Source organism: Fringilla coelebs (assembly GCF_963513975.1).
Source record: "Fringilla coelebs genome assembly, chromosome: 1".
In the NCBI taxonomy this organism is placed as follows: Eukaryota; Metazoa; Chordata; class Aves; order Passeriformes; family Fringillidae; genus Fringilla; species Fringilla coelebs.
This window is the reverse complement of record NC_140028.1, coordinates 107,013,652-107,040,249: the sequence shown is the minus strand read 5'-3', so window position 1 is coordinate 107,040,249 and position 26,598 is coordinate 107,013,652. Positions and strand designations below refer to the sequence as shown.

Sequence of the window (26,598 nt, the reverse complement as noted above, 5' to 3'; positions counted from 1 at the left end):
ACAAATTGCATTGAGAGGAGGTTGTAGTAAAGGTAACATGAAGCAGTAGCAGTGATATTGGGTCTGGTTAGTGTATCTCTCTTGTGTGGGAATTTGACATCACCTCTGCATGCCTGGTTAAGAAGATTCTTGGTTCTCATTGGAAAAGTGGGGGAGAAGGGAGAAACATGGACACCCAACAAAATTTCTGATCTTTTCTCAGATGCATTAAAACACGAGTTCTCCACAGCTGGGCTTTGTGAGTGCAGTGAGGAGTCCAGGGTGACCCTCCAGCACTTCCCTAAATTTTCCTTTTCAGGGGAGTCTGGGATTCCAGAGTGAACCCTTTGCTGAGCTGAGCACTGGCTGGGGAGTTGCGTCAGATGCGGCAGCATTGTTCTGGATCAGCCTGACCTCTTTTAAAAAAATACCCGTTTTTCCAACACTAATAGAAACCTTAGCTGAGGTTCTCTCCCTTTCTGTGTGTCTGCCTGAGCACTAAATTAAAAAAAAAAAATAATCCCAGATGTGAATCTATAAACCATCTGTTTAAAATAACTAATGTGCAGGACTGTAATTAAAAGTTATTTATTATGAATCTTGGGATCCTATTATGGATTTGACTGACTCCCAGCTTTCTGACTTAGCAAACAGTTTATGTATTTATGGGCCATGTGTCTCTTCCGCACTTCTTGGTGCCAGAGTGCGTGTCCTTTAAACAAAAGGGAAAAAAAATCCCCTACCCTCCCATAACTGTTGGCTTCTGACTGTTGCCGTCTAAGAAGTTTTCTCTTAAGAACAGCAAAATTCAAAGTATCTGAGAGCTTTCAACAGATTCAGAGACGCTGTTGACAGCTCAGATGGAGGCTTGGTAATACAGCTCTCCTGCATGCAGCTACTTAGCCACTTTCTAAATGTATGGCTGGGACAAGTAATGAAATGTTATGATTACTGGGGGTAGGAGGGGACATAACTGGAAGGAAAGGATTTGTTGCTTAAGTCCCATTTGCTCTCAGCCTCCACTTTGCCCTTGTGAAACGGGAGGGGAGGAGGCTGCAGAAATGAAACAAGCAGATGGACAGTAGACATTAAGAGCAGTGTTTTGGGCAACTGGGTGAAGGGAAAAACCCAGCCTCCAGATGACAATTACTCTTTTGTTTTATTTTTGTACTTTTACACCCATTGGACCCAGGAGATCTGCACTGGATAATGCCTGACTGCAATAGACTAAACAATGATTTACCAGCCCTGCTTTATCTGCTGCAGGCCTGTGATGGATCAGCATGGTACATTAACCCTTTCCTTCACATCTGCTGACGTTATTTTCCACGAGATACAACTCTGAGATAAAACAGGACTTTTTAGAAATAATTTTGGGATAATAGTAATAATAGTATTAGAAGCAATAGGAGGATGCACTTCCCTGGAGTTACGTTCATCTCTTCTTGCTCCAAGAGGGATTTTGCCATGAGGACAATGCCAGGGCAGCAATGTGTTGCAGTTGTGGCTCTACTGTATGGGTTTTTTTCACCAAAAGACCCCACAAGGAGTGGTGAGGCTGTAATCCTGAGCGATGCTGTACCTCACACCCTGGAAGAGCAGCCTGGCCCTGGTGGAGGAGAGTTAGGCAGCTTGGGATGGCATGTTAAACAGCCTGTTTTGGAGCCATCTGGGCCTTGCCTATAGCAAGCTAGAGAGGATGAACATCAGCTTTGAAAATCCTACCCTGCTTTAGTGCTCAGCTGCTCTTCTCTTTTGTGCTGGCAAAGACTGGCTCTATTTACCTGGGATACATGGAGCTGTCCTTTAAAGCAGGAGGAGCTTGCAGCTTTTCCTGCAAGGGACAGAGGTAACCTTACATTTTAATTTGGGGGGAAAAGCTCCCCAAGCAAAAGAAACAAAATAAACAATCAATCAAACAAAAGAAAATCCAAACAAAGAAAACCATCAACAAAAAAGTGCAGTGGGTGATGAGTGTGGCACCTCCTCCCTACCTTTCAGCACTGTGCTATAATAACTGAGCTTTGAGTCAGTGATCCAGATTTGCTGCCCTCCACATCCAGAGGCAATTCAATGACTCATCTCCTGCTTTCCCCACAAGTGCCCTTGCTGTAAGAACCAGTGACTTGTGGGGGCACGAAGAACAAGCCCCTTTCTGCTGAAGCCTACTGAGATAGAGAAAGGAAATGTGAATCTGTAGCCTACTGCTGAAGACATCCTCCTGGGGAGAAGGACCCTTCAGGTCTTGTCACTGCCCACAGTGGGCCACTAATATTCTTCATGTGGAACCAGCTCTTCTTCATGTGGGCTGCTAATATTCTTCATTTGCTGCTTAATGCAAAACAGCCCTTGGCATCAGCACATGAATTGCAAAATCTTCCCCCCCAGAAAACCTGCTAAACCAGCAGCTTTGCTGGTGATAAGGAAAGAAGTGCAAGACCTGAATTTGGCTGGCCCCCTGGGGTGGCTCAGTGATACCAAGCTCATAACTGGAGAGAATTTTTCTGATTTTAGCAATATGGGGGAAACAGGAGGCTTCTATTGGGAACAGAAACTAGCAAGTATCTCCTTATATGCGTGTGTTGGAGTCATCCTTAGGAACTCCTTGCATTGCCAACAGGAAGATACCAAGTCAGGATGTACCTGAGGGCAGAAGGAGGCAGACAGCACTCAGGGAGCAAATTGCCTGGGAAGCTGGGCTGCATGAGGAATTTGACCCAGGAGTCCTCTGGGAACCAGGGAATTAAAAAAAACCCCAGAGCTCTGTGGTTTTTTTTGTCCCTCTTGCTGCCATCTGCAACAATAATGTTGTCCTCTGAAGAGGGAGTCCAGTGGGTAGCTGCCCACTGACCCCCTGACACACACCCAGCCCAGCCAGGGTGGTTCTGATGGGCACTGTGCACCTCTCAGAGGTGCCTGATGCATGCTGCAGCTGGGTGAGCCATGTTCTGCACAGGAGCAAACTCTAAACTGGTTTTGCCCCTCCATCACACCCACTTTCAGCAGGCAGAAAACTTTCCCATAGATAAAAGTAATGGGGCTGATAGGCTTATTAAACCTTTCCTTAAGCAATTTCATTAGAGAGAATCAGGTCTTAGCAGAACTCTTTAAAATACAGACTGTTGTTGAGTTGGTAAGTTTGATTCTGCTGCCCTTCAACAGACTTTATGAGGCACCAAGTTCCTGCAAAGGGAATCAAGATTCCGCTGAGCACTTTAAGAGAGACACTGAACCACTTGCAATTCTGTGTCGTGGCTGCTTTGTGCCAGTCCAGAGCTACAGACTAGCCATAAAGTCAGCTTAACCTGCTGGTTAAATTGCATTTATGGTTGCTCTGCAGTGCTGGAGTGATGCAGAACAGCCAGCACTGCAGTGACCTGGCTTTTTACAGTACTCGTTTGTGCTGCTGCAGCTGTGCTTTAGGGCCTGATTCTCATTTGCTGATTTCACACTGTCTTGGTGAGAGCGAGTCCTCATTTACACTGATAAGACTGAAGTGCCTTTACAGCTCCCATCAGATCAGGCAGTGACTTTGAAGTAAATAAACCTCTGATTTTAGACAAAGGGCTGGAGTGTAATAAAAGCTGTGTGTTATTCTTCACAGGCACCTTGAATAAGGCCACAGGGAGCAAAGGAAAAAGACTGGAAAGCACAGCTTCTTTTTCTTGAGTTTTATGATTTACATTTTGCTAGCCCTTTGATTTTTTGGTCTCTAATTAAGTCATAAGATTGGGTGAGGTGGGTACTGGCATGTACTAGATGGCCACCTGTGTCACCTAATGAACTGAGCTACTAATTATAGGTGGAGGTCACTTCAGAGGGCTACTTCAAGTAAGGAATTTGAAATAGCAAAATTTTACTAAAAGAAACGCCCCAAGTATTTGTTTTCTGCACCTATTTAATGGCAAAATGGTTGACACCACTGGGACAAGGTAGGCAATAAATGGAATATTTCTGCTGCCTGCTGTTGCACATCCTCTATTGACATTCCTTAATGTGGTCAATGTGCTCTTTGGCCTTGGGAAATCCCTGGCTTTCTGCCATAGCAAGATGACACTGTAATGTACAATGATTCTGTCTGCTCATGGTGTTTCATTGATTCTCAGCATTTTGGGGAGAAAGATGAATGACATTAATCATCTTGCCTGGTATGGTACACAGTAGCCTCTTTCAAAGAACCTCTAGGCAAAATTGATTTTCTGCAGTGGCAGAATTTTGTTTTCTCCGAGGTTACTGCCTTTTTCTCTGCTGTTTGTCTTTCTGTCACAGGGAGAAGTGATTCCTAAATTCCTAAGCTGTGCAGTTCATGGGGTAGCTCCTCAAGACCCTGAGGATATTTTAACAAGCACATTATGTAGGTAGTTGTTCATTTAAGTAACATGGATTTCCTCAGTGCAGCACATTTTCTGTATGACACTGGGCAGCAGTTATGAATTACTGTCTAAGTGGGGTTTAAACACCACTTACTTGGGCTCCTGGATTATTCAAAGACTGTTTTCTACTGTGTTCCTTCAAGAGAAGAAAGACGTATTGAATCACAAGGACCTCTCCTGAAGCAGAACAGCAGGCTGCTGGCCCCCCACTTTATTTTCTGAATTGCAAGAGATGTTAGCCTTGGGTTTGGTTTGCTTGCAATAGCTTTTGTCTTTTTTTTTTTTTTTTCCAGAATAAGGAAGTGACGTGCAAAAGGGAGAAGTGTCCAGTGCTCTCCAAGGACTGTGCTCTCGTCATTAAGCAGAGAGGAGCTTGCTGTGAGCGTTGCAAAGGTGCCATTCCCTTCCTCTTGCTTTCCCTCCTTTTGAAAAGTCATCAGTGCACATTTAGGTTGCCAAAGATAGGACTGAACTCGCAGCTTCTCAGCTGGGACTTGGCTGTCACCAGAGGCTGGAAGAGGGCAGTGACCATAACTGAAATTCATATGTTTACAAAGCTGAGGGAAATACATAAATTCACATATTTGTCCTGCAATTATTAATCCTTGCACAGCAACTGTCCTTTAGAAATACATCTTTGTTCTTCATCACTATGCTGTCAATTTTTTAAGAGTTCTAATTTTATCAGAAATATTTTAGGTCAGCATCAATCTGCTAGTAGTCACCGGTCAGTAAGAATCTCTTTAACTTCTTATGTGGTTGGACAGAATAAGAATGAAACTTCTGAATAATAAAGAGCAGGGTAATTATCCATGGCTATTCCTATTTCTCCCCTGCAAAGGAAACAAACCAAGCAAATGTTATTCATTTTATTAAACATTTCCTGATTAAAACAATAATATTGTGAACATTTTTTTATGAAAGCCAAATAAGCAACAATCTGAACATTATACATTTATTTATTGACCAACATTGTATATTCCAAGCTGTTTAAAATGAGATAATGATCAAATAATGATAAAAAAAAAAGTGTAAGCATGCATGGCATGTATCTGCTATGTTTAACCGCATGAAAAATATGCAAGTAGATGAAGTTGAAAAGTAGTCTTTTTTTTTTATATTGCTACAGTAAGTAATATGCTCTAAACCAATAATTTTGCTGAGGGACTGCTTCCATAATCAACAAGGTGCAGAATGTCAAATTCAAACAGCTTTATTTTATTTTTCCTCTGTCATTTTTAATTCTCCACCAGTGAGGGTGTGGGATTGGGAGGGAGATAGGGTAGGATAAATTGTTGGGAAATAAAAGCATTTCTTGCCTACCCAGAGGAAATACAAATTCAGGGAAACAGATTTCGCTGTTTTACAGAAATTTAGATGGAAGAGGCATAACGGATGTGTATTTTTCCTGGAAGGTCGCAGAGGTGTGTTAGATGATGTGCTTATGATTTGCTTCTGTGCTGCAGCTTTGGAATAGGCTTGGCAAGCCCCAGTTTGAAGATTTGTCTAGAAACATGATGCTTAAAAGAGAAGGAAGTGAATTGGAAAAAAAAATTAAACCATTACTGAAACAATAAGAATTTGAAATTACAGATTTTACATAAATTACATGTAATTTATTTCTTTTGTCAAACCATGTTTAGTACCAGCTTTGTAGGAAAATGTTGCTAAGTGTCGGCTGGATTAGGATGGAGTTTGATTTTTCAGTTTCAAAATGGGATGTATATTTGCTCAATGGTCTGAAAATTCTATATACATACATATGCATATGTGCATGCGTGCATGAAAAATGAAAAGAATGAATGTTTCAAAGCTGAGCAAACAATATTTTAATTCAAACAGTATTTTAATTCAGACTTCTGTTTATCCTGAATTCGGGTGGGTGCCTTCAGAACATTATTGACAGGCTTGAGCCTGGCATCTGCAGATTGGTATGCTTGTCATCTCTAATAGGATTATTAATGGAAACTATTCAAAAACAGAATCAGGAGGCACATGGATACTTGAGACAGAAGAGGGATAGGTTAGCTAGAGTCCTTTGAATGTATCAATGGACAGAGAGATCCCACTAATAGGCATCCAGCAAGATCCCTCCCAAGGAAACTGCTAAAGAAAGGAAGCAGCCCTGAGTTTTTAGAGATACTCTTCTCATCAGCAAATAAGTAAGTAGTGTGTGGTTGTTTTCATGGTAAATAAATGTTGCCAACATATCCTTGCAAAGTTCTCAATTTCACAAAGTGCTTGGAAATGACCTAGAAAAAGGGTGAAGGGGGACAGGAAGTTTGCTGCTGGTGCCCTGATCTCTGTAGCATAGCAAAGCAAGAGGATGGCCTGTGAGGAGCTGCTGAAGGTTCTCAGGGCACTGAAAAACCGATGACAAAGCAGCAAAGGAAGTTAACGTGGATGGGAATAAATGGATGCCCAGAGGACAAAACAGTCCTAACTTTACAAATAAAATATTGGGCTCTGAGTTGACAATAACTGAATGGCAACTGTTTCTGAGTGTTAAAGATCCTTCTGTGGCACAATCAACTCAACCCTCAGCAGTTCTCCAGGGGGAAAATTGAATGCTGAGTTTGTCAGGAACGGAGCAAGGTACAAACCGAAATGCCCTGCTTTCCCTTTGAGTCAGACAGGCTGCTTATTTCTGTCCTTCTGGAGGCTAAACTAGAGCTATGGACCTTGGTCTGTATTTTTCACACTTCCCAAGGTGTCTCGTAGTAGCTGCTATACAACAGAAGATTATCGACTAGAAGGGTTCTTGGTCTCATCTAAAATGGCAGGTTCTATGCGCTTAAAATGCACGAAGAACATTAAATTTCATAATTCAAAGGGAAAAAAAAAAGCTCTCAAGGTCTGAATTTTCAAAATAGATTTGAAATTTTGGAGTAAGTTTTTCTGCACTTTCTGTAAGGCAAAGCAAAACATGTAACCATTTCACTCCCGCAGTCTTGACACCACCCTCTGTCCCCAGGTTGTTCTGGTTCCAGGGGAAGGGGCTGATGGAACACCTCTACCCCAGGGAGGCTGCTTGCTCTCCCACCACTCTGAACGCTGCTGAAGATCCTGCTCAGTTCTGTGCCAGGTCTAAAACGAGTGTGCCATGGGGGGTAGCTGGGCAATGAAGGCTGCGAACACCAGGCTGGCAGCGCAGCGCTTCTGCTGCTCCCTTCGGCGTCCCAGCAGCTCCCCGGCACTCCCCACGCAGAGCTCAGCTGCAGCAGGGACTTGGCCCTGCAGCACTTATTCTCAGTTACTATTTTGTCAAGCTGCCAGAGTGCCCATGGGGAATGCAAGCAGGAAAAGGGAAACAGGGATTTTTTTGCCTTTTTTTTTTTTTGACTAGTTGCATTTCATCTAAACATGAACAAAATGTTACCAAGGAAAGACACCAGAACCTGATGACTTTTTTCTTGGCTTTGTTCCCAAAGCCTGGGAGAGCTTAATCAAGCCTTACAGGCTCTTGCCAGCTCTCTTTGATAGCTTCACATCTTCCTACCTTGTGATGAAATGAATGAATGAATGAGTGAGCGAGCGAGCGAATGAATGAATGAATGGCTGCTGTCATCTGAGTGCAACATCAGGAGAGTAACATTGAGACCAAAGGGCAGAGCAGGCTTGTGGAGGAAGGAAACCACCACTCATGACTCATTTGTGCCATCTCTGCCAGTGCATTTTATACTACCATGAGGAGCACGAGGACATTCCCTGCCCATTGCAGGGGGTTGTACTAGATGACCTTTAAAGGTCCCTTGCAACCCAAGCTGTTCTGATGGTACCTGCAGCAGTGCTCCCACCTGAACTCTCCTATTCAGAGCTTTGCATACAGGAGAGACTGAATTGTTGGTAGAGAACTTTTCCTGCAAATGGTTGTGTGCTGAGCATAAGTCCCTTGCTGCCATGTGGGTGTTTGTATGCTACTTAGATAATTTATAGCAGTTCTTTTTTTTTCATATTTTGTAATAAACAGAAAAAGTAAGGAGAAGATACTAGTACAGCTTTTGCAATCAGAAAATCCAGTGTGCTGGAAAGTAGCATATGGAAAGTTTTGGCTTTGCTTTGTCACAGAATCGCAGAATATCCTGAGTTGGAAAGATCCCTTAAGGATCATCAAATTCTGACTCCAGGCCATGCACAGGATAAGAATGTGCCTGAGAACATTGTCCAAATGCTTCTTGAACTCTGTTAGGCTTAGTGCTGTGACCACTTCCCTGGGGAGCCTGTTCCAGTTTCCAACCACCCTCTGGGTGAAGAACCTTTCCCTAATATCCAGCCAGAACCTCCCCTGAAACAGCCTCATTCCCTCAGGTCCTGTCACTGGTCACCACAGAGAAGAGACCTGTGCCTGCCCCCCCTGCCCCTCTGCTTCCCCTTGTGAGGAAATTGTAGGCTGCAATGAGGTCTAAGATTTAAATTGGGATTTAAGATTTAAATCTTCCAGACTAGCCATTTGTTTTAACACTGTTCTTGCCTTTTGGGCCATAGGACCTCAGTTGTAGAGTCGGTGGGGCAAAGCTCACTTTTGCTGTGTATTGGTGAAAAGCCTGGAACAGAGGAATGTGCACCCATGATTATGGCTCCCTGCTGCAAGGAGAATGCAGGTGACTCAGTCTAATGGGAAAAGTTTTCAGTAAGATTATTCTTTTGACAGATATTTTCTGTAGTTCGTAAAACATACCACGTGCCTCTAGCATGCTATTCATTTTGAAAATACTAAAAATTTAAGCCCTCTTATTACTTTTGCATAGGATAAATAGGTCACTTTTCATCTCTCATTTTACTTAATATATTCAATGAAAACCTATGAGATCACTGAGATCATAGAAATAGATTTGGCAGCATTATCTTATTTAGTTGGATGGAGACCTGTCACTTACATATAGAGCTCTCTACGCATTGACTAGTAAGTTATTTGCACTCTGAAGTGGTATTATTGGCTCAGGACTGCATAAAGTTTGCATTTCTAGAATTGTGTGCCATATTCTACTCTCTTATCTTAAAACTCTAAATCTTCTATGGATGTTCAAAGACAAAGTTGGTGGGAATTCTTCTGCAACAAAGAAAATATGTTCAGAATTTCCTTTCACTTCTCATATGCAATTTTGCATTTTCTGTCCTTGCTAACCTTGGAGAATTACTGGGAGGTTTGTTTTTTTTTTTTTTGTGGTTGGTTTTTTGGTTTTCCATTTAATAATTAATTATTGATCTTAGAAATTCTTGTGCTATGCTCCATTGATATGGAATCTATCAGAGAATGGAATCCCAGCCCAGGCAACAACAGTGCTGGGTCTACTAAATATTGAATATCCAAAGGCATCATAGTTAATTGTGCATTTCTTGGAAAGGATATCAAATACTATGGTTGAGAATTGCAGCCAATTTCAACTATTAGGGCTGGCTTGCAAAGGAAGTTAGGGGGAGGCTGTGAGATTATCGGTGTTCTGGCTGCTCTACTGACACCCTGCAGGATCCATATGCACCTCTGTACTTTGTTTGCCTCTGGACACCCCTCGTGTGAGGTACCCAACTCCATTTTGGTGTTCCACTGCAAGGCTGACTGGGGGGACCTTTTTGTGGGGCACTCTCACTTGCAGCCCATCCTTGCATGCTCTAAGACAAGCTGTCAGAGGCAAGGGATAATACATGGATGGAGGGGGATGGGATGTGAAGATAATATGTATATTTTCCTAAAAAAACTTCTTTCACCTTCACCTGAATAATCCAGACCTGGCTTCTGTCAGGGACTGGTTATGAGAGATGGTTTGACAACATAAGCCTTAATTTTTCTTTTGGCCCTTCTCAGTGCTTCTGAGTCCCTTGGTAGAGTGTTCCAGCTCTAAACCAGAAGGTCTTTTTCTTGAGGCTGGAAGTACAGGTTCATCTCAGTGTTCATTCAGATGTTAGCTTTGTGCTTGAAGAAAAGGCAGTCTTGTCGTGTTGTCCTAAACTGTTTTTCAGTCAAACATCAGTAACCCAGATTTTCCCTTTGATGGTTTTACACGTAATGTTTTTCTGGAACAAAATGATAAACATCTTAGGACATGTAGTACTGGAATAAGAATTTTTTTTACTATTTAATTTTGAAGGTGGAAGCTGTACAGACCTTGAATGATTTTGCTGGTGTGGGAAAATTGGGTACAGGAGCAAGTAATTCTGTCACTGAGTGAGCAACATCATTCATGGCAGCCCTCATAACCATGAGAGGTGAAAGCTCTCTAGCTGCCAGGCTTAGCAAGCACATCGAGTATCAGCTCAAGGTTCAATGGCAGCTCTAACTGTATGCCATTTTGAATTGCAAGGTTCTTAGGAACCCTGCAGGGTAATTTTTTTTCACCCTATATGTGGAGCACAAGACATTTGGGAAGGTAAAATTCGGTTCCAGCGGTGTGCAAGGGGCAAAAACAGCGCTGGGAGGAGCTGATGTCTTTGTTTCTGCTGCTATTTGCTCAGTGAATATGGGCTGCTTCGCATCCTCTGTGTGTGCACAGCTCACCCCCATGGCCTCCTCACTCTGCTGTGTTGGGCAGCCTTTAAATGGCCCCTGTGCATCCCCTGGGTATTGTAATTGCCAGGGCTTGGCTGCAAATAGGTTTGCTTGTACTTGGTTACAGAGGAAAGAGTTGGATTTTCACTCTTTAGAGCTCGACTTGATAAGCATGGGAGGTTTTGTATACATTTGCATGCTTCTGTGTTGACAAATGAAGACCAGGGTTACTCAACAGGAAGTTTAATTTTCTGGTAGCTGTCAATGGCTCTACCATCACTGCGACACGTGAAAATATATTTCATAATAGGTAGATGTGTGATTCACAGTTCTTTTAGTTTGGCTAACTGATTTTATGCCAGAGAAATACTGCAGAATGTGCAAGTTATTGGTGTGGTTTTTTTGTTTAGGGTTTTGGGTTGGCTCTTTTTTTTTGGCTAGAACTGGTATTTAGTGTTAGCATGCCTGAATACCTCCCTGAGGATTAATTTATCAAACACTAAATAAAACATGTCTTCTGACTCTTTTCTTTTTCCTAATGTTTATTTTCCATGCCAATAGAGAGGTTGCGTTTTTAAACAGAAAGTGGAGGGAAAGCAAAAAAAAGACTTAATAGGAGAAGAAAGATGCTGAAGAAATGAGGGATGAGGAGCCAGTATATTGTGCACCAATCTATCACTTTCTCTTGGGAGAATAAGGAAATGACTTGTCTATAAAATTCTCATTAGACTAAAATAAGCACAAGTTTCTTCTGGAATCTAATTAGGCAATGTCAAATTGAGTAATAAAGGGTTGGTTTTTAATGAACTCCTGAGGACACTGGCAGAGCTTTAGCATTACTAAACTGTCTCTTACAGTCAATTTCCCTATCTTCATGGTACTGTTATATGGGTGGGTATCTGGGGAAGAAGAAAAAAGGGTCATTTATCAGTTGTACAATTTGGAAAGACAAATGTCTTCCTGATCATCAGCTTGTCCACATGCCAACAGAAAAATCTGCTATAATTCACCTCTTTTGTTATTCTAGTCCAATTCTCTGTGAGGATGCTTGTTTTTGAATGAAATTGTTCTTTCAAATTAAATTGGCCAAGGGTTGGTTTATTATATTTGAAACAAAGGTGCCCAAGTATGGCATGCACAATATTAAAGCAAAGTAGATAAATAATGATATTAGAAGTTATTTTACTATTTTAGCATCCTTCTTTTTTTTGTTCCAGAAGAACTAAATCTGGAGGCTCGTTTTGCCTTTAAGAGGTGACTAGAAGGTAATTAGCATTAGTTTCCACTGCATATGCAACAATTGACCAACTTCAAAGTATTTAGTGGTTTGGTTAGATTCAGATAAGCAACTTTGGGCTTGCATGTTTATCCAGGACTTATCTGAACTATTTGGGTTGGAGGAGGTAATGGCAACAAAACCTACAACCTAACTGAAAGTTAATATTTTACATTAATAAAACACCAGCTATTTTTAAAGAAAGGAGCAGGAAAGACTGAAAAATTAAGACACACTCCTTGACTGATATGAATCACTTTAGCATTTTTAAAATTTATGTAGACCACTAATATTTAACTTCCTTCCCTATGTGGAATCCTAAAGGTTTTCCTTACAGGGTATATGAGTCAGGATCAAATTTACTTATTAATGTCAAATCTTTTGCATATATTTAGAGTGTTCTCAGGGTTTTTGCGTTCCCTTCTTGAAAACTTCCTCTGTAACCCTTTTAAAATTTTCTTTTAAGTAGGTATTCAGGCAGAAGTAAGTAGGTAGCATTTAAGTGATAGTCCTAAGCTCTGATCTTTCCTGATTTATTATTTTCTCTTGCTCTTCCTTTGAATGCTGGATGGAGAAAGTAAGTTAATGTACCAATATTTCCAAAAAGCTTTTTTGGGGAAAAAAAAAAAAGTTTATAAAGTTTTTAGACACTTCAAGTGTCTTCCTCATAGTCTGTTGTGGAAACTGACACCAGGGACTTTGCTGAAGCCTTTGAAAACAAAATATTCAGTGGCTTCTAGTTTCTAGGCCAAATATGGTGGACCTTTAACCATGGATGAGCCAGAATGGCTTGACTGAGTTGGCACATAGAATGCAGCAGGTTTCGCTCAGATGAATTTAGGTGAGGCCCAGAAATATCCATGCTATGAGTAGAGGGACTAGGAAAGTCAGGCTATATGTTTGCAGGTGTCAGCTGAGAGATTTGTACATTGAAAGTGAGGTTCAGAAAAACTAGCTGGTATGTGGGCTTTGTTTTTTTTCCTTTTGAAGAGTGAGTAGTGGGTGTAGCTCTGGGGCGCCCAAAGGGCAGAGTGTCAGGGCACACCTGTGGCCAGAGACAGGTTAAAGCATCACCCAGAGATTGTAAAACACTCTTTTCTTACCCTTTTCAGTTTTGCTTGACTTTCAGCCTTCCCCCATCTCTCCCCAAGGGTGCTTTTTATACTGGCTGACTCTCCCCTTCCTTCATGCTGCTCCTTCTGCTGAGCATCTGCTGAAACCCAGCTCCCACCACGCCTCACACTGGTGTTGGATGGGAGCTGCTCTGTCTCCCTCCTTCAACCTGCTGGCCCACGCCAAAGAGAGCAGTCTTAGTACCTCCAGTGCTTCTGCAGTCTTTTCCATTTCTGGTTCCCATTTTTAAACTCCCCTTAAGGTGCCTGCAGACTCTCCTTACCATGGTTGCTTCTGGTGTGCCATGCCCTTGCTGCTTTCCACAGGGACGATGCTGCAGGGCAGAGGGTTTTGTAGCACAGCTTGGATGGATGTGCACTTCAAGCAAGAGCAGTGCTGACTACATGAGGGCACCACCTTCATGCTTTGTCGACCAGACTAATCCTTGAGCTGAAAACTTCAGTTTAATATGCACATCTGTACATGCAGATTAGCCCAGGGTCATTAGCTTTCTTTTAGAAGAAACATTTTACATTAAAGAACATAATTGCTGAGCAAATATGTAAGGTATTTTGCAGTTGCTATTTTCCAGCCTAGCCCTTGATTCTTGATTCTGGTAAAATATACACACAGATATTTAGCACCACAGCTTATTCCACGTTGAGTGTCCTGCACGCTTGTAAACTGTTTCTCAGACTGGGACCAGCTTGACCTGGGCTTCAGCAGCTTGGGGGTGTTAAACACATTGAATAGGCTCTGCAGTCATCAGGGTTTTCAGTGAGCAGTAAGCGAGACTGAGCTGCAAGATTATTTCAGTGGTTTTCAGAATGGAACTTCAAAATGCATAAGAGGAGTACTGGGCTGCATACTCTTCTCTTGATGTGTTGTCCTGCGTGTATGAGAGGTCAGAGAACTGTATTTAATGCACTAAAAATCTGAATATTTCTTTATTATTCAAAATAATTTCATAGGGGCTTTTCTACTTAAGAATAGGATACTCAGATGAATACTTTATGCCTTTAAATGTTTGTCAAAGATGGAATTATCAGAGCCAACTTTGAGACTATTGATCATCTCTTTTCAAAATGTACCTCTTTCAGCTTAGGTAAGTGAAATGGCCACAGCATTTACAATTTTCTCCTGTGTTGCTCTGTATTTATCCTGGAAAAAGAATTTCTGATTACTGCAAATAATGAAGTACGAGTCTTCTGTTGTTTAGAAACTGAAATGGAGGCAGTTAACACATTTGCAAGTGATCTTTATATATCATGATTCCTTTAAATTTTTTGTTGAATTCAAATTTATTTTAAGGAGATTTTAAGGTCCTGAGTACCTCAGAGCTGTGACTCTTGATTTTTTTTTTTTTTTTTTTTTTTACAGTGGGCTCAAAGATTTACTGGTGTAGGGCTGATAAATTGCCTTTATTTTCAGAAGGACATAAAACTTTTTCCAAAGCAGGACAGTGCACCCTACATGGCAGAGAAAGACTTAGATTAGTTGTGAGGTAGGGTGTGGAAAGAGAATGGTGCCCTGGGCACTGTTTGACTGATTGCAGTTCTGTGATTCTGTAGCTCCTTGTACACGTCTGTGTTTCAAAGTCTTTGGCAAGACTCCTGTTGGTTTCATGGGCTCTTTGATCCAGCTAATTTTGAATAAAATATACTAGGAAAAAAAACCTAAAAGCAATAAATGGAAAATGGGCATTTTTCCCACAGAAAATGGGGTATGTGTTATTTCCAAAATTTTTCTCAGAACCACTCTAGGTCTCCAAAGAATTATTTTTTAGTTGAAACTATTATGCATTAATAAACTAACTCTTTTTAAACAAATATTATATTTCTACTTTATAAGTATTTTCTGATCTTGTTTCCCTGGTGAGTTATTTTATTATTTTTTTGTGTTCTTTTTTGGTTTTCTTTTTTGCAAAACACCAGAAAATGTTGAAAGAGAAAACCAAAAAGGAAGGGAAACTAGTAGGAACAAGTAATCAAAAATGTGAAAAGTAATATTTGTTTTGGTGTTTGCTTTTTTCCAAATGGCTCCATGAAAATTCATTTTGCTCAACACAAATCCAGTGCCTGGGCAAACAAACCTGTTTTCTGTTAACAAAGTTGTCATATAGCACACAAAGATGAATAAAGCCAAACTCTATGAGGGTCCAAAATGTCTCCCATGAGATTCAGCACACACACATGAGAACTTGATGGCTTTCAGCTCATGTGGGTGTGATCCCTCCTGTCATGAATATCAAAAGGCATTGAGGAGAGGCAGCTCTGCCAGTGTCAGCTCATCCCTGCTGAGCTGCACTCCCTGAAGACTCTCCCAAGGGCTTTGGTTAATGGATGAAGATAGCATGGCCCAGCTACATGATGAATGTTTCCAGCTCTCCTTTTACCCTCTTTCCTCCCTCTCCCCATTCCAGCGCTTCAGTAACCGTGTAGCTCCTGAATGGACAGCAGAGTAAGCACTGACATCCATTTTTAAGTGAATTGTCACTGATTTTAGTTTCTCTTGACCAGTCAGAGTTAGTAAGGAGTTTGGCCAGTTGGGCATCAGCAGCAGGATCCTCCCAGGACATGATCCTTCTCTTTCATCCCAGCTCTCAGCTCTACCTCTGCTGTTAACCCAGGGGAGAGGGTGGGTTGCATTTAGGATGCTACCTGGTGATCCTCAGCAGCCTCCCACAAGATTTTGTTCAGCTGAACTGATGGGCTTCTCTCTGATCCTCTAGATTGCAGTTTTGAAGGAAATACGTACAACAGCTCCATGAAATGGCACCTCCCCAGCAATCCCTGTGTTACATACCAGTGCCAGGTAAGGATGTCATAAAAATCATGCTAATTGAGTTATAAGCTTTTCCCAGGAAATCCTGAGCCTTCATTTCTCCAATCCAAATAACCTGAAATATTTTATGCCCAAAGCACAATATGGATTTTGCATTTAAAGTAATTTAAATCTACTTAGATGCAGCCAGCTATAACCAAATATTCAGAAGTATAGGTTTTAAATGACTTGAGTACCCCAATATACAAACTTTGCTGAAGGAGAGGTACACAGCCATGCCATTTCCTGCTGTCTTGATCTTGAAGTAAGTCCTCTTTTCTTCAGTATTCTAAGCCCTTTTGTGAGGCACAAATTATTTCAGTAATTGGACACTTCTGTGTGTATGTGTTCATGAGTTTTACCTTTCTTTAAGAAAAACCCACAACCAAATCTTTTTTCCTGGGCTCTTGAACTGTTAACACAGTGGTATTTTTGGTAGCTTGGCTATCTGCAACCATAACATTTTCAAGATTGTTGCTCGTCAGGCTCAAACCAAGTAATTATGTAGGCAATTTTAGCTTATGTCTGTCTGCCATTTTTGATGACAATTTGATCTGGTTTTAACAGTAACACTCAGGCAGCTACTAAGAATGGCAAAGAAGAGATTTGTGAGTATTAAGAGCTTCTACTAAGAGGACATGAGAGTTTCAAGGGTTTTTTTCTCTTTTTCTCTAAAACTTCTGCTCTGTGAAACCAACTAATTTCTGAAAATAAGTGCACTGAGATGACTGAAGCTGGACCAGTATTCTGTATCCTTGCACCGAATGAAAAGAAACTCACTACTTGAATTTTTTAACTGACATGTGGTCAGTTCTTTATTGCCTGTTTCAGTGTCTAAATGCAAAACTGGGTGATTCTGTTTACCCTAGATCCACACATTTAAAAAACAATTTGGCCTCGCCTCAAACAGCTGTAAGTAAAAATAGGTAGCAGCTTTTATGCATAGACCCTCACACCCAGGTTTGTTCAGGACTCTTGACTTCTCGAATAAGTACAGGAAATGTTAATTTACTAATACTTATCAGGCAAAATATCAAAGATAAGCGTCTCCCCTCTACAGGACAAGATGCTTTTATCTGCTTACTAAGTCCATTTTCCTCCAATAGGAGAGGGAGGAGAATGCCTTGTGTCTGGCCTGTTTTCACCAGAGCTGCATGGCAGATTACTGAGGTTAAGGATTCCTGATAAAGCAAGATTCCTTTCCCTAAGAGGATGCTTGGTTTTTTTTACCTGATGCATTTTAAGGCAAATCCCAGGTCTGGAGTCAGGGAGACTGAAGTGGGTCTTTTGAGTGTGGATTAGCCTGAATCCTGATACCAGGCAGCAGGTACAGAAAGAAAAGAAGATTTGAAAGCCAGTGCTTTGCAGCATGTGCTGGGCTTTAATTCTACTGAATGTAATTGTGAATGTTTTGCTTTTTAAAGCAACCACAATGCTAACAGTGAATGTGTCTTATCTGCTTCTCCTCCAGGAAGGAGTGATAGTAGAATCAGAAGTACAGTGTGTCGTTCATTGCAAAAACCCTTCCAAACTCAGGGGAATGTGTTGTCCTGTGTGTCCAGGTGAGATTTTATGGTTAAGATGCTATTTTTCTACATGTGAAGCTGAATTTCTTATGATACTCATCATCACCTGGGAGGCTGCCTCTAACTTATCTGTTATACTCAACAAGTTACTAAAATGTGGGCTGGTGACTCACAATGGACAATATAACAAAAGATTCATTTAATATGTTTTAGCAGAGGATGTGCAGACCAGGGGATGCAGGGGCAATATCCTGTGCTAATATTCACAGGTGTGTTTATGTCATTTTTTAGAGGGTCTGTAAGGTGGGTTTGCTTGACCGATGACCATGATTTTGTTAGGAAGGGAAGGGTAAGAGTAATCATAAAAAAGAAAATTAATTTATGAAGGGGAGTGAGAATGGGTTGCCTTTATGAAGCACAGTGGCAAATTGCCATATTTTTAGGTTAATTTGATTTTATAAGAGATTTTGAAGGTAAGCATAGCTCCAGTTGTGATATAATGGATTTATTATATTTTGATTAGTTATAATATCTGCTAATATCTAGTATAAACTCAGGGAGTAAGAATGAATTATTAAAAAGTAAACAGCCTAAAAAACTGTTTTAAAGGCACTTCTATTGGAAGACTTAGCCTTGCCTTGACTTTATTTTTGCATATTTATGTGCTGTAGAAGGATGCTTTCTTTCCCCCTTTCCCCCCACTTCCTCCCCACAAAAGACATTTAGGGTTTCTCAAGGATTGTTCAGGATTTGTTTTCTTCTGAAGTGATCCTCTCTCTACAACTACCTGAAAGGAGGTTGCAGCACGGTGGGGATTGGTTTCTTCTCCAGGCAAGCAGTCACAGGACAAGGGGAAACAGTCTCAAGATGAGCCAGAGGAGGTTCAGTCTCCCCTGATGATGTAAGGAGGAATTTCAGCATGGAAAGGGTTTTTAATCTTGTAGTGGGCTGTCCAGGGTGTTGGAGTCACTATCCCTGAAGGTGCTGAAGAAATGACTGGATATGGCACTTAGTGCCATGGTCTACTTGACTAGATGGTAATCAGTCAAAGGCTGGACTTCATATTTTGGGAGTCTTTTCCAACCAAAACAATTCCATGATTCTGTATCAGAGAGGATGGTACGATTTACTTTTCCTATTGTTGTACAGTGGGGTGTGTTAGGGAGAAAACTCAGCATTCTGTCTTGAGCTAAACTTATTCAAATGCTGTTTTCCAGGTTGTGTATTTGAAGGGAGACTTTACAATGAAGGAGAAGAATTTAGGCCTGAAGGAAATAAATGTACCAAGTGCTCTTGTATTGTAAGTATTTGCCTTTTGGCATTGTATCTCCCTGTATGAACTTCAAAAGGCACATTATTATTGCCATAACAAAGTAAAAAATATAAAGAATCCAACACTATTATGTTTTCTTCTCTTGGAATTCAGGTCTCTGTTGAAGAATTTATGGCATTAATACATTGTATCATTCACAATTTGAGTTTATTATCTTTTCCACTGTATGCAGGTGGAGCAGGTTATTTGGAAGAGGGCTGATCTGTTGAATTAGTGGTGCATTTTTTGTGATAGGATCATGCAGGAGGAGACAGAAATCTTTTTGGCCTTCATCTATTGATCAGCATTTATTAGATGCTTCCTTAAGCCAAACTTTTCCAAGGATCCCTTTCAACTATATTCAACAAGGGCCTTTGCTCTGAATTACTGAGTGAAAGAATGAGGCTTGCCTCCTGTGGCTGTCCCAGGTGGATTTTTGGCTTGACGCTTGATGAAAAGGTCATATCCTGGATTTTATTCTTGACTAGCAACAATATAGAGAGGAAGTAATAATTGTGTCCTTTGAGTAATGAGTGCAGGCTTCTTTTTCACTTCCATTAAGTTAAAAGATTACGCTGTATGAGTTGGGGCAGATAGCTTTGGCTTCCTTTCTGTAATCTGTGGGATGAGTAAAACACAAAGTTCAAATCGCTGCTTTTGTTGCAATTTGTGGGCTGGTTATCAGCAGAATATGTAAGGCTATACATTTCAGTAGCATGCCAAGAAATTAGTACCAGATACAGTTCTCCTGCATCATTAAAATAAAATCAAAAAAGGAGGAGAGAATGATTGACTTTAAAAATTAATCTAACTTTACACATATACACTGATTTAATGAAGCTGCTGCAGACTACTTGAACTGTTCTGTGGGGAAAAAACCCTGTTAATCTGCAAAATTAATTTACACTAAGTCACCACTGCTCCTGCAGAGATCAGGGTGCTAAGGTAATTTTTTGAAAAAGTTTTAATCCTGTAATAATGAAAACATGCCATCACACATGTCACAGTGATCTATGCCCTGGGCTCCTGCTCTGCTGAATGCCTTCAGTCCCAGGCTGAGAACTCCCTCTGTACTTGGTGGGTCCCTTTCTCTCTTCGGCTTCAGCTGTAAAGCAGTAGCTTTGCACTCTGGCTTTCCGTAGTTATTTTCCTCAGGGTAAGGCAGGTCTGAATGGTTGAGAAGTCTGTGGGGACATGCTTGAGTCTTTTTGGGTTCTGCTTTGCTCTTTCATAAGTACTGTACAGATATTGCCTATTGCCCAGTTACTGATGTACCAACATCTCCTTGATCAACTTTCCTTTGTTCTCTGTCTATCAAAAGCTTCTGTGCAGAGAAGAGCATTGGAGAGAGGTACCTTTACACTGGAGAGCAGGGTAAAGAAATAAAAGAATAAAGGGTCACACCTGGAGATCTGACCCTGAGAGTTACCAATCTCAGCTGTGTTAGAGAAGGGAATGCATCAACTATTGAGAGTAAAGTTTAAAACCACTTAACTATCCCTTCCAAGAAAGACACCATGATTGTTTTGGATGTTAATGCCATCTGTTTAAAATGTCAAACTCTCAGTCTGAATCTTTCTGACAGCTAAAGAGGTGCCATCTATGTGTAAGCCACGCCAGACCTTCCTTCTGTCTTTCTGCAGAGCCTTTTTTACCCTCTTGCCAGTCTCCCCCAGAACTGGAAACTGCTAATTCCTATGTGATTTAAATTTGAAGTAAATAAAGGGGGCATCCTCAGGGCTGTGGCAGCAGTTTGCTGCCTGCTTTGCATCCCTTTTGGGAATGGGTACTCAGTGAATCTCTTAGCAGTTGGTGGATGGATGTCTTATTTGAAGATACCTATCTATTTATGCAAAGTGATGGAAACAGGCTTGTGTGTGATGTGCTGTAATTTGTGCAGGCTTTAACAGATGGATGGAAGCTCTTCAACCCAAGTTAGATTTTTTTCTGGGATTTCAGTCTTTTGTGGAAACTTGGCATAGGAAGTAGCACAAACTGTTGCTAAGGTATTTTGGAGATATTATACCTTATCCATGGTATAAGGATTCCAGCTACTCTTACTTCAGGGGGAATTCTGCATTTTCTTGGGAGCAAGCTCTTCAAATGATAGAGGATTCTGGAGTCCACAGGCCATCACTGTCCCAGGGGTAGCTCAAACTTGGGACTACAGATGCCATTGAACCGGAAGAAAATAAAGAGGAATGGCTGTGGTTTGTTCTCCTGGAGAGAGGTAGGGTTGATCTGCTAAGGTTGACCTCACTAAATGTATTAAAATGAGGAATTACTTAGATAAAGTATTTTTACTGTTGCAAAATGATATACCCAGAAGTAAGTACACATCTTCAGATCAGGACTGTGGGAACACATTTTTGGACAGCACTTTGGTAGTTCAGGTTTATGGTATTATCAGCTCCAAATGGTGCTGACTAGATACTACTGAGCTCCCAAAGAATGTGAAATGGCTGTTGTTTATTTGTTTTTAACACATTGTTTGTGTAAATAAGGACGTAGCTGGGATCTTGGGAGCTGGGGGTCCCCATCTGGGTGAAGCAGGCTGGCCAGTTGCAGGGCTTCCTATGTGTTCCATGGCCCTGGAAGGCAGAGAGAGCGAAGGCAGAGCTGCACCTGGGCAATTCTCTCAGTCCTTACCTGCTGGGTGCTCAACTCATTAACGTGGTTCCTGTTTCACACCACTTGTGGTCCTCGCTATTGTCTACTGCAAACCAGCCCTAACCCACCAAACCCATTTCATGGAGGTCAGTGAAACCAGCCATTAACTAATAACTTTTGGGCTGTTACTGAGCCAGGCGGTGCTCGTGGCGGCGAGGCGGAGATGAAAGGCGCTGTATTCCATTACCGCTCTCCTAAGTGAGCTGCTCCTTGGGGCGACTAAGATTTCTTGCTGAAAATGAGAATGTATCACCTCTCACTCAATGCATATTGCCTGTCAGGAGTGAACGAGCTGGCTTTTAATGACTCAGTTTCCCTGGGGAGAGGCATTTGTGTAGGAAAGGTGGACGGGATAATAGGGATCTCCTCGCACCCCGGCTGAAACCCAGCTGTCTCGCAATAATTCATCTGTCTGGCCTGTTCCTGCTTTTCGTGATAGGCCAGTGGCCTGTTCTAGAGAAACCCTGGCTGTTTTCCCTACCATAAGCACCTACTTAAATGAAGGACTGGCTTCTTTAATCAAGTGTTATTTCTCAGATACTACTTTTATGAGGTCGAGAGTGTGTTTCTGCTTGCACAGTAAGAGCACTTGGCTTACATGTTTCCTTTCCTACAGCCTGCATTAAAATAGTCAGACTATGATTATCGTAAATGTTTTCATTTTCTCCTTTGATGTAGCACGTTTGGGGGGGAAAAAAATAGCGGAGGGGGAAGGAGACAGGGCCACGGAGGGAGGAGAGGAGTTTTGGCAGGAAAGTGACCTTGCGTGAGAGCGGTAACCATGGAGAAGCTTATCTTTAGGTGGTAGTATCCAAGCTCATAAGGAGCCCCTTTTGACTCCTTGGAGCGCTGTTGCCCAGACCGTGGGCGCTGCGTGTTCCGGCATGCGAGGCATGCGGCCGTGCGAGGCACCGCCACGCTGGGAGCGCGCAGCCCCGCGGAGCCGCCGCGGCCCCGCTCCACACCCTGCGGGGAGAAGGGAAGAGGACCTGCCTGGGAAACGGAGGCGGGTTATGGCATTGCTGGGAGTGGGAAACGTTGCGCTGTCTGTCTGTCCTGCAGAGAGACGTGTCCCGGGGACGACCATCAGCAGGGTGGTTATGTGTGTCTGGTCCCCAAACAGCATCGTTTCACAAAAGCAATGCTGTCCTCTTAGCTGCACTTCCAAAATGGTTTGGAACAGATAAAGCCCAAATAGCTGGAAGCAGAGCACAGGGATTGGAGGCTCTTGGAGAGCTGAGTCAAAAAGGAGCCTCTGCTCAATCTCCTTTGCATCATTGGGGGCTTTTAAACCACTGCTCAGAGGGGTTCAAGATGTGCCCGGCTACTGGTCTGCAGGTGCACTGTGGGTGTGTGTGTGCAGGAAAAGTCTGGTCACTTATATTCCTGCACGGTAGGATACAAATACTGAATAATAAACATTTTGCACAAAGAAAAGGAAATCACAGTGGCAAAATCTGTTTCTAAATCAATGAGTAACAGACATTTTAACTGTGATAAGTAATGAGAAACTACACATGTAAATGTTTTGGATGCTGAGGGTAGAATTAATCTTGTCTAGCTGCAGCTATTCAGAAGTAATATGTCTGATCTGAACTACTTATCTGGGCTCCTCTTCAGTTAATTCAGGGAGAGAGAGAGGTGGAATAGATTACTCTCTGCAGATGCTTATCTTCCTCCACTAACTAGAGGGGGAGCCTACCCAGCTCCTGGCCCCAGAGATGGCTGAAGATAGCCAAGACCGATCCTGCCCCTGCAGTCAGCTGGGTGATTAAGCACCCTGATACTGCTTTAAAGGCTTGGCTTTAGCCGGTATTGGGAGCTGCTGGAAAACATTCCCACCACAAAAGACAGTGGGGGAGGTACGCCAGTCTACTGGGAAGCTCAGGGGAACGCAGAATTAAATGTATCCTCAGTGAAGGCTGAGGATAATTCAAATTCAAATTTCCATCCTTAGTGCAGTGCCAAATGCTGATCTTCCCAAATTTCCATGTACTTCAGCTGCTTTGATTCAGCTCCAAACTGCAGCAGACGCTGTCTGCCCTTACTCCGGGGCTAAGAAACACAGACAAGGAGTCCTAGTGAGGGGTGGAAAAGCAAAGAGTTGGTCTTTTGGTAGGAGCAGTGTTCACATCTTCAAAGTTAGTGACATAAGTAAAGTGGTTGGTTTGTGAGTGGATGCAAAGGGAGATGCAAAAGGGAGTGCTCAGAAATGGGGTGTGGAGGGTTGGTCACTCTCTCTCTGGGAGTACCCCATTATTTTGTCTGTAGACTTTTTGCAAGGCTAGAGAGTTTGGCTTTCCCAGTAGCCTAATAAAAAACCAGTCCTGTGGGTAGGTGAAGTGTGGTTGTGAAGGTGGGTGTGGAAGAGCAAGGACTTGGTATGTGCTGAACTTCAGCAAGAAGAATAATGCAGCATGGAGATATAGGCATTCTCCTGCTATTTATATTTTCTTTATCTGATTTTCTTCAGGCTTTAAAAGGTATACCTACTTTCATGGGGATTGTACACTACCTGGGACATGTCTAAAATATTTAATTCCTTTAATTTTGGAAATACCAGTGTTTAAAAAAAAAATTGGACTTTTAAAAAGAAAAGGTTAAAACCAGTTTGGTTTTTCTTTTATCAACATGCACAGCCATTTTAAATCTTTTTTTCTGATTTCTCTCGAAAAACACACCTCTGAGGAAAAGTTAAAACTTATTTTAATACGAATCAAGAAGCCAAGTTAAAAATAAAAACTAAAAATATTCACAAATTTTCCAAAATAGTAGTAGACTATGGCATAGTAGTGCAATTGGACATGATTCAGTAAATAATTTTTATTCATAAGCATTTAGGATCTTATAATTTCAGAAACATTTTTCTGTGTCAAGGTCTCATTTCCTCCCTCTGTGGATATTTGACTTTCATCCATGTCTCTCCTACCTGCAGAGCTTCCTAGCTCACCTACTCAGAATGTGTTCCCAGCTCAGGCTGCAGAAACCCTTTATCATACTTTTAATTTTGGTGAGAATCAAATGAGTCTTTCTATGCAGCAAGAGACTGTGCCCTGTTTGGATGCATTCCCAAGGGAATAGAGGTATTGATCAGCTCCCTGAAGGTCTAGAATACTCTTTAAGGATCATGGGCTCAGAACACACAACCTCTTTCTCATATCTCTTTCTTCCTTGAAGCCTTTTTTCTTGCCCCTCCTACTCTTCAGGGTTCAGCTCAAATTTGCCTTTCATGCTTCAGCATGGTCCCTGTTCCTCTGGCTGTGCAGTCAGAGGAGTCTGCCTCCAGCTGTTCTTCCTTGTCCATTGTTTCATATAGGTAGTACTGCCCAGTTACTGAGATGGCATGTATGGGCAGCAGGAAAACATGAGTGCCTGTTGTGCTTTAGACTCTAAGGACAAGTATTCTGTCCCTGAGAGGAAAAAAAACCAAAATCCGAGGAAAAAGAATGTGAAGAAAGATGAAAGCATGATTTAGCAGATTTCTGTGGGGAATTTTTCCTGTTAGAAAAGGAGGGTAGAAATGCTGAGGAATTGGAGGAAAGGGCTCTAACTTTATAACACTCTTTAGACAGAGATTGTCTTTCCAGCTTTATGTTCAAAGATAGGATTGTGATAATGAATGAATTAAGTTACATTAGAAGCCATGAAAGACTTAAAGCTTCTTGGGTACCTGAGTGGCCCAAATGAAGGCTGATTAACAATACTCCAGAATGGGACATTGCAATACAGAGAAAAAGTGCCCAGGACTTCTTGTCGTTTAAAGGAAATAAATACACAAAGCAGGGTGGATTTTGCATTCCTAAAGCATATAAAGAAAACAATAATGCTGACCACTTTTAAATGGTGATAATAAGGGCTTATACCACGAGTGCAGGTTGCTGTTGTTCGTGACAGAAAAGGAACAGAGCTTATGCTGTCAGGTGTCTGTCCCCTGTTAAACTTTTCCTAATTAACAGGCTGAGATTGATTATTCTTACTGACAAAGAAGAATTAACTACACTGAGCTTTAGCAATAAAGGAGAGCTGTTAACAGGCAGCTTCTGATGAAGGGACTATTTTTTATGGGCATTGGGGTGCAATGAGGACTGCAAACATCTCTGCTGTAACTCACCCCTTGCAAAGGCAAGGATCTATCTTAGGGTAAAAACAAAGCAGAAAGATGGCAGAAAACAAAGAACCTGGTTAAAGTAAGCAAACAAGCAAAAAAAGAACCTGCTGTCCATCAGGGGATGAAAGGCTTGCACGTGGTTTTCAGAAGTGCCCAGTGAAGACAAAGGTTTTATGAGAGAGGCTGTAGCAGTTCTTGTAAGTGGCTTCAAATGGGAATGCGTGTGGCATCTCGTGGGAACGCTTGTGTGCAGAATTGATTTGGGTCTAAAAGATTCCCACAAATTGTGGTAGGAAGCAGTAAAAGCAATAGCTTGTCAATTAACAGGGCCTTTGTTTGCCAAATATTTTATGGAGAGTCCAAGACCCTTTTGGCTGGTGGTACAATGAAGGGAAGGCTGAAAAGAGTAGGAGTGCTTGGCTTTCATGTTTGTCATCCTTTCAGTTTAAATAAACTTGGATGTTACAGATTTAGGGCTTTTTATTGGGTAACAATAGTTAATGATTTTAAACTTGCACACAGCCCTCTGTGTCCTTAGGCAAGATGGTTTAGTATACACAGTCTTGGTAAATGAATTTACACAAGAGCTTAATTAACTGCATAGCACCTACTTGTTTTCCTCTCTCTGATTTCAAAAGCAAAAAATTAAATAAAAATTAAATATTGGAGACAATACAGTGTTATATGTGGGCCTTTAGGTTTTATCATAGAATCATAGAATGTTAAGGGGTTGGAATAGACTTTAAAGATCATTTAGTCCCACTTCTGCTTCCACTAGACCAGGCTGCTCAAGACCTTATGCAATGTAGTTTTGAATTAAAATGAATATTAGCTCAGTTGGCTGCAGCATGATGCTAATAACACCAATGTTGTGGGTTTGATTCCTGCATGGGCTATTCACTTAAGAGCTGGACTCAATGATCCTTGTTTGTCC

At 41.6% G+C, this 26,598-nt stretch overlaps 1 protein-coding gene across 1 annotated transcript in view; it reads left to right on the top strand.

Annotated features, from left to right (window-relative positions):
• The window catches only part of BMPER (BMP binding endothelial regulator), a gene marked incomplete at both ends in the record, with an annotated part of 144,882 nt that overhangs the window by 19,413 nt on the left and 98,871 nt on the right, over positions 1–26,598 (top strand). The window contains 4 exons of the mRNA XM_084216553.1: positions 4,646–4,745; positions 15,957–16,039; positions 17,520–17,610; positions 18,792–18,874. Of these exons, the coding sequence (XP_084072679.1) occupies positions 4,646–4,745; positions 15,957–16,039; positions 17,520–17,610; positions 18,792–18,874 (357 nt within the window). The remainder of the gene's footprint in view (positions 1–4,645; positions 4,746–15,956; positions 16,040–17,519; positions 17,611–18,791; positions 18,875–26,598) is intronic.